Below are 8,546 nucleotides of genomic sequence, written 5' to 3'. Positions count from 1 at the left end.
GGAAAAATTAACCTCTGGTGTCTATTTCAGACCCATGGAGAGGGGTCTGACCTGCAGACTGTGACAGAAGATTTAATTGGCTGTTCAGAGCACCAACCATTTTCTGAACCTGGAATTATCTTTCATCTGTGTGGAAGTTACAAGGATGGATGGGGACATTTGTTCAGATAGAGCAGCTACTGCTGTTATTGCAGGCAGCACAGTGGTGGAGTGGTTAGTGCTGCCACCTCAGAGCTAGAAGGTGATCACATCCCTGGCCGTGTGGAGTTTGCATGTTGTTTGCATAAGTCCAAAGACCCTAATTGTCTGTGACTCTGTGAGTAAACTTATTGGTTCATGGGATATTAACTTATTTTAAGATGTTTTCATCCCTGGGACACCATCCATGGTCAATTTAGGAGCATTCCCACTAGGATTTGAATGCTATGCTGTGAAGCTTTCGATGGTTTACATGCTAATTCAATTGTTGGAGATAAACAACAATGTTTTCTGTATTTTGGTATTGATTTTTTACTTTTCAGAGTAAACATACTATAATGTCTCTGTGTTTCCAAACTTTTTCTTGCCAGTTTGTATTCACAAATGATGGCTACAGCATTTACATCACAATCTATGGTTTTATGAGCTTGAGTAATGTAGTCAAATAGTCGAACAGAGACAAGATGTTTCCCAAGAGATATTAATTTGAATGTTATCTTGATGGGTAACAGTTCATTTTCATAACATTATGTGACTCCCTACCTCCTGAATAATTTTTGATCTCTTGGCACTTTGACTGAGGGCACTCTGCCGCTGTCTCTGTGGTCTCAGTCTTCCAAGTTAATCAACTTTGCTTAAAAAATTGGATTTCTTTCATCAAGTCCTCACAATGTGCAGCGTCAAATGTTGGTTTGTTTTCTTCGTTACGCTCTTCTTGGTGAGTAATGTGGGAAATTTAATATTTGAATGAAGGTGTTAGGGGGTGGTGATAATGATGACTGGTAACATTGATGGTTAAATTAATAAACGGGCTAAATAAGCAAAATTATACAAAAGCACAAACACACAAGCTACTGCTTCCTGTGGTTGACCATAGTTTTTACTAATCCTCTTTTACAGTAGTTATTTTTATACATTTGATTAATTACACTAAGCCAAGCTTATCCTACATTCATTTTAGAGAATATAGGATTGTCTGAAAACTGCTTTGAAGAAAGTCTGTTGGAACTGTAACCCTTAATTTGTTTGACACTCTCACTGTAGACAAAGAAATGCAAAAGATGCAGGGAAAAGGAAGTAATTTGTACATTTGTCTTTTTAAGCAAATCAAACACGTTCCTATCAGATGGTCTATAGGGTCTCTGTGGATGGGCTAATACAGAAAAGAATCACTCACAGTAAGATGAAGCAAGGTCACACATGCCGTGTGCAAAAATATGATGAATAATTGGAAAACTAGCAATTACTGACTGGTGTTGGTAAAAATGTAATTCACCAGTGTAGAATAACTCAGCCAGGGTTCTTTTTAATGGCCGTTTTAGAAAACTTTGAAACTTTTCTTTAGGTGATTATGTATAATCATGATTATACAAACCAGTATTTTCCAGTTACACAAATTTCACATTATGCATCCGAGAGATCAAACCTACGTAACAAATCTAATTTTGTTGCGTTTGGCATTCAATTAGTGACCCTGCTCTACAGACTAATAAATACCCAGAGGACCATTCAATTGCCATACAGAGCTAGTTTTAGATGTTAGATCATTTGAAATAATTTCAATTGTCTGCGATAACGACATGAACAACTTGTCTTTCAGGCATCTGGTATCGCTCTCATCATTATTGGAGCGGTGCAATATTCAACCTACTCCCAGTTGGATTATTTTGCAGGAAACAGCCTGTCTAAAGTCGCTATAGTGATCATTGCTGTGGGTGTCACCATCGTTCTCGTGTCCATCTTGGGTTATGTTGGGGCATGCACTAATAACTCCTCTTTGGTCACTGGTGTAAGTAACACAATGGGCTTGAGGTTTTATTAAGAACATGAGTTTGTTTGATTTAGGAATTCCGGAGTTGGTTGCACAACTAGAATTGATTGAAATAAAGACTGTGTTCCAGTTTTCAAACAGTCATAGGAGATGTTTCAACAGATAAGTAGAAGACAGCTTCCTTTATAATTGTTATGGTGCAAGATGTTGTCAGCTCTGACTGTCATGTGATACACTCTAAGATTTTTGCATGGCTTATTCAAGAACCAACCTCCAACATGACTCTGTTTGTCCTTCACTAGTTCGTTTGCATCCTGATACTGATCATGCTTTTGGAGGTTTTCACAGGAGCTGCCCTTTATGTGTTCCGCCGGAAGGTGAGACACTTCAACCCTGCACAAGGGGAATTATTCCAGAGTGAGATCAGAATTAACATTAACAATACTCTGTGAGGCATAAAGAATATTTCTGAATTTAAATTTGAAGTGCTGATGATGACATTTTAATCATGTCTAATCTGCAGGGCCCGTTCCTAAAGCTGAATAATGATATCAGCTTCAATGTGCGAAATGCCATCGATCATTACAGCCCACAAGACAAAAATGCCATCAGCAAAATTCAGAAAAAGGTAAAATGCAGTGCTTTATGTTTTTTTATTTGCTAATGACACTTGATGGGAGAGAATGTGAGGCACGTGTTAGTATTCAGGCCACATTGCTTGTTTAGGTCTTTTCTGATAGTGGTGTTTACATTGCACATTACTGCCTGGTGAACGTGTAGGATCCCTAAGAGACAATGGCCCTGGATGCAATTGATAGTTGCAATAGTAGCAATAGTTTTGCCTCATTGATAATCTTAACAGGAAATATTATCCAAGTGACTAAATTAATCAGTTGAGATGAAAGTGTGTCCACAATGAGAAGACGGATGTATTTTCAATGGTTATGAAGATGGTGATGACATATTAAAATTGGCCTTAATTCACTGTAGAAATGCATTTAAACATTACAGGGTAACTTCCTGCACTAGATTTTGTTGTGCCAACTAATTATTTTATTTTTTTCAGATAATTTTTCATATGTCCATGTTACCTTAATATGTTGCGCTGATGGAAAAACGTAGTCACACAGTCGGTCATTGAAGAAACATCTTCTTGTATCTTCTTCTTACATTTTGTAGATTAAAGAGTCAGTTTTTTATATAACATGAAGCGCTTCCTGCAGCTGGCAAAGTCATTTTCAAGTCCTGCATTCACTCCCCTTTACAGGAAGCAGCCATCTAAAACAATGTCCCATTAGGTTATTTAAAGGCACTGTTAGTTGTTTGTTGCTGTGAGATCAGAAGTGATTGAGTGACGCAGAGAGTAAATGAAAAGAGGAAGCAGAGTTAGTGAGCACAGCAGCTAGATCGTAAAACACAATCAAACACAAGTATATTAAGTTTGAATCTGATATAAATCTGACCCAAACACATCAATGAATATTTAGATAAACCTGCAGGAACCCCAGGCCCTAATTAAACCTCAAATAAATGAACAATGAGCCTTTTGTTTGAATGGTTCTTAGATAGGAACCGAGCCATTATGCTCATCTTTATCATAGGTGACAGCTCTCAGCCTCTTAGTCAAAGTGTCTGTGCGTAGCAACTGAACTCACCGCTATCCTTTATCATAGGTTCCATAAATGATTATTGTAATTGTATTTATTTTTAAAGGCAAACAATGTAACTTACAGAAAGTTTCCATCAATGAATTTTTTCTTCAACTACAAAAATTAAGAGTCTTGGGGACAGCTTTTAAGAAGACACTTACTAAAGTTACATTGCAATGAAATATTTTTTGTTCATTTTAGTTAAAAATCATATTAACATGAGCAATTTGAAGTAATTTATTTGCAGTACACTAAGACTCTTCTTCTTTTTTTATAATTTCTTAGCCATAATTCAACCAAGACATTAGGACCATTTAAAGTACTGTTGAATGTTTCATTGCACAATACACCACACATAGACAGGGACAAATACATCAGTCCTTTTGTGCAGACTTTACATATCAGAAACCATGTTACAGTTCAAATGCTGTGGTGCCGACATCTACAGTGACTGGTACAAGAGCAGGGGCTGGAGCAACCGTTTTGCTGTGCCAGATTCATGCTGCAAGGAGAAGAGTAAAGGTTGTGGAAAGGACAAGACCAAAATAAACACTAAGGTCACACAAAATTACTAATTTCACATTCACAGTCATTATATCTAATATATATCAACGCAGTATTTAATGTGATGTAACAGTATTTAATGTTCCTCCCCAGGGTTGTGTCAGGGCTATCAATGCCTTTCTGTTCAAAAACTTGCTATGGGTCGGTGCTGTGTGTATTACTCTTGGATTTGCAGAGGTAAACTATTGGTAGTTGATTTTCTATTATTATGTGAAATATTTTTCCTGCAAATATCAAACTCAGAAAACTGTTTAGTTGACAGAAAGTGTGTTTGCTGACTGAAAAATGAACCACAATTAACCAGATATTACAAATAGCAAATTTTCACCTGTTGTCCCTGCATGAATTCATATTAAATTTAAAGCTGGTTTTTACTGCTTTACAAACAAATCTCATTGCCTATTTTGTACTTAGTTAAATCCAGAACAACTTTGGATTGAGAGCTGAGACAAAAACAACCTTTTTGACGGATCTCTGAGTTCAATTAGTGACAGTAACTTATCACCTTTTACCTTTTATAGATTTTTGGAGTATTCGTTGGAGTGTGCTTTTGCATGAATATAAAAGGAAAGAATTATGAAAATCTCAGCTGAGACATCCTCGTGTTCAAGCACAGCTATTTTCCTGCATCACTGACATTTTTCTGTGAGATTTTATCTATTTTAATTGAATTTCCTGTTTTGTTTTGTTTTTCTTTCATTACTGTTTTTTTTTTGGGTAACTTCATGTGCTTAGATGAAATACTGGCTTAAGAAATGTGATCTGAAAGATGTGTAAAGATCATTGACCTCTTGGCTCCTATTTAACCTGAACAAACTCATAGTAGCTCCAAATAATTAATGTCAGCAGCACAATGATTAATTAATAAATGATTCATTAATAAACCCTATATACTGCATTCATGTTTGCCAACTTACAATTATTTCTAAATAGATTTGGAAGGGAAAAGAGGCATATAGCATAAAGCTAGTAGAAATTGGTTTATGGAGGATGGTGCCTGTGCACGCTGTGATTTGGTTTCAAAATTTATGTAAACGAATATTAAAGACTCTGTGCTTGCAAACTGTTTTTTTTTCATTCTCTGATTTCAGCTAAAATTAAATCAATAAAAACAAAAAAAATGTAGTCTTGTTCCTTTTGTTTCCTTGTTTCCAGTGTGTTTTGACAGATCATTTATATTTAGCAGTAATCTTAATTTGAATGTTTAAGTGAATTTCATGGGAATTGAATCGCATTAGTTTCCCTGAACTACCTGTATAAACATGTTCAACGCTGAACATTTCCCTGAACTATAAATGAATTTTATCCATCTCTTTCAAATACAATAATAAAGAACAGTTATTAGAAATTGAGAGCGTCATAATTATCTGGTGACATTCTGTTTAGAATTATGAAGCTCACTGGATGTGGGAGTATTTTTTTTTTTAGCAACTTCCTGCCCTGCCAGTATCTTTACGTCACATTTTGTCACCACCCCTCGCTCCTACACTTCCCAGCAACGCTCCAAAGGAAGTGAGTCCGCTCACCAAATCAGTCCGACGTTAGCGAACACGTATCGGCGAAACAAAGTAGCATGCGTGCGACGGGAACCCAGAAAAGTGACTGGAATCCTGAAGTTTTTCCAGTAAAAATTGAGACTGAAATTAAAGGTAATGAAATAGATTTGATTTCTGTATTCTATAGGGGCTCAATATTTCACTCAACACGAGAAGTGTATTTGTTTGTAACGTCCAGCCGATCAATAAATGAGACAAACTTAAGCTAGCTAATTAAATAACAGTCCAAAACCACACTATACAAAGGTAGAGACACTACTAAACTTTACAATATTGTAAAGGAAAGCAGAACAATTTGATATCTGCTTAGGTAAGGGATTAAATTGATAGCTAGCGGATGCACTTATTACATGTGTAAATAGTTGTCAACTAAATATTTTCTCTTATTTATGTGCAGCATGTCAGAGACTTTAGTCCAGCGAATAAAGGAGCTGGAGGGAGAACTGGAGAAGCTCCGGTCCCAGCTGAAAGAGAGGAGAGCAGCTGGTGAGGACACTGAGACGATGTCCAGTCCATCTCCTACTGAAGATACAGACTGTAAGCCTCATGGTAACATCAGCAGCAGTAAGAAGAGTAAGAAAGCAAGCAAGGAGCGTCCTTTTGACTTCTCTGTCCACCCTCGACGCCATGTGGCTCTGCGGCTGGCGTACCTGGGGTGGGCCTACCAGGGCTTTGCAGTTCAGGAGAACACAGACAACACCGTGGAGTCCAGACTTTTTGAAGCTTTGCTGAAGACTCGGCTGATCCAAGACCGGCAGACGTCCAACTACCATCGCTGTGGTCGCACTGATAAAGGAGTCAGTGCCTTTTCCCAAGTGAGATCACTGAGATTGGAACTGGATTTTATCAATTACTGTCCAACATGAGTAATGTAACTTACTTTATGCAAGTGCATAGAATAAGTGCAAAGGCTCAGACATCCAGTTTGTTGTGATACAGTACATTTCTCCCTTTTCCACAGGTTATTACCATTGATTTGCGCTCAACGCAGTTTTGTGGAGGGCTAGGGGTCACTCTTCCAGAAAACGTCGACATAAGTACCAAGAAAAAAGCTTCTGTCTCTGAGCTTCCATATGTGAAGATGCTGAACAGAGTCCTACCCCAGGACATCAGGATCTTGGACTGGGCACCAGTAGCAGAGGGTTTTAGCGCACGTTTTGACTGTCAGTCCCGTACATACCGCTACTACTTCCCCCGAGGATCATTAGATGTGGCATTGATGGCAGAGGCAGCAAAAAGGTGAGGGAAAACACAGCATTATAAACACCCACATAATTTCCCGAAGTCACGTTCACAGGCCCTTTTGACACCCAACAGATATGAAGGCACTCATGACTTTCGCAATCTGTGCAAGATGGACGTGGGAAACGGAGTTCTCCAGTTTGAAAGGACCATCTTATCAGCAGAAGTCAAGCCTGTGCAGCCTCAGCACGTCTCCAGCTCAGACCAATATGACTTCTTTATTTTTGAGATTAAAGGACTAGCCTTCCTCTACCACCAGGTATACAGAGACAAGAAATCAGATTATATATACACATTAAAATACCTGTGCTCTCTTAGCAATAAACTATGTTCATTTTGAGCAATTGTTTCTATGTAAATGATGTCTTGTTTGGTAAATAAGAAAAAACATACTTCACATCTATTGATTACATTTAATTCAGCATTTGGATTATATCTTTTGCTGCAGGTGCGATGCATGATGGCCGTACTTCTCCTGATAGGGCAAAAATGTGAAGCACCCGAAATAATTAATCAATTACTGGATGTTCAGACTAACCCCAGGAAGCCCCAGTACAGGTGAAATGACAGCTGTTGAAGAGGCTGTGTGTTGTCTTTTTGTCTCCCACCTTAGGAGTTGTTAAAATCATACTCAAGTAGAAATAAAACACTCTGCTCTCCAAGCTATAATGTGATAGTAACCGCAATACTCTTTTCTTTAATCTTCCCTCGTCTCCAGCATGGCAGTAGACTACCCGCTTGTGCTGTACGACTGCCACTTTGAAGGACTGAGCTGGAAACAGGACGCTGAGGAGGTGAACCACGTCTTCTCTGCACTGCAGCAGCACTGGACTCAGAGTGCAGTCAAAACCCACGTCCTCCATGGGATGAGCCAAGGTTTGCTGACCATGGGTAAGTAACGACTCTTACAAACCTCATCATTTTCATAATAGCACTGCAGGGTTATTTTGTAGCACCATGAATCTTCCACACTTGGGTGTAAAATGTATATTTTAATGGCCCTCCTAACCCTGCATTTTGATTTTTATACATACTTTTCTCTTGTGCACATTATTTAGTATTTTGTGTGCATCAGTTGTTCAAACAACTTAAGTTGTGTCCCTTGTTCCCATGAACAGGTGGAGGGCCAGCTAACCACTGCTGGCTAGTAGAAGGCAGCAGGCGGAGAAACTACCGGCCGCTGCTGGAGCGTCCATGCTGTGAGAGCCTAGAGTCCAGGATAGACCATTTTGTTAAGAGAGGCCGATTGGAGCGGGAAGAAGCAGAGAACGGAGGTGAAGTGGTCCACAGAGGGAAAAGGTCTAAACATTCCCACAATTTCTTCTCTTCAGAGACACCATCAAAACAAAGTACAGACCAGAAAGCAGACGATTAATGTCTTCCTTTTTTTTCCATTTAAAAATGGACTTTTTTATTTGTAAATGTGCTTATGTAAAATTCAGACACAACTGCATTTTTATTTACTAGTTGCCTAAATGAAAAACTCTCTCCTTTTAAATCCATGCAAACTCTTCTTTGACGTCTTCTTTGACTGTAAAATAAACACTTTGGATAAAGCGTGTAGAA

The 8,546-nt window shown here is 38.4% G+C and overlaps 2 protein-coding genes across 3 annotated transcripts; both read left to right on the top strand.

Moving 5' to 3' along the window:
* The first annotated feature begins 742 nt into the window (after positions 1–742).
* On the top strand, positions 743–5,293 carry LOC137105310 (CD63 antigen-like). Its single transcript, XM_067487324.1, has 7 exons — positions 743–916; positions 1,799–1,987; positions 2,272–2,346; positions 2,493–2,597; positions 4,038–4,175; positions 4,276–4,359; positions 4,704–5,293. Exons 1-7 carry the CDS (start codon positions 869–871, stop codon positions 4,773–4,775), a joined length of 711 nt encoding a protein of 236 aa, XP_067343425.1. The 5' UTR covers positions 743–868; the 3' UTR covers positions 4,776–5,293.
* Positions 5,294–5,679: 386 nt separating this feature from the next.
* Positions 5,680–8,537, top strand: pus3 (pseudouridylate synthase 3). 2 transcript variants are annotated; one of them, XM_067488734.1, is made up of 7 exons: positions 5,680–5,831; positions 6,136–6,553; positions 6,700–6,977; positions 7,056–7,239; positions 7,429–7,538; positions 7,699–7,871; positions 8,099–8,537. In XM_067488734.1, exons 2-7 carry the CDS (start codon positions 6,137–6,139, stop codon positions 8,353–8,355), a joined length of 1,419 nt encoding a protein of 472 aa, XP_067344835.1. In that variant the 5' UTR covers positions 5,680–5,831; position 6,136; the 3' UTR covers positions 8,356–8,537. The 2 variants fall into 2 exon arrangements, with proteins under 2 accessions (XP_067344835.1, XP_067344836.1); XM_067488735.1 differs by lacking the exons at positions 7,056–7,239; positions 7,429–7,538.
* Positions 8,538–8,546: the final 9 nt, after the last annotated feature.

The sequence above is a fragment of the Channa argus genome, chromosome 20 (genome assembly GCF_033026475.1).
Source record: "Channa argus isolate prfri chromosome 20, Channa argus male v1.0, whole genome shotgun sequence".
NCBI classification, from domain to species: domain Eukaryota; kingdom Metazoa; phylum Chordata; class Actinopteri; order Anabantiformes; family Channidae; genus Channa; species Channa argus.
The sequence above is the reverse complement of the archived record's forward strand: the minus strand, read 5'-3'. Positions and strand labels throughout refer to the sequence as shown.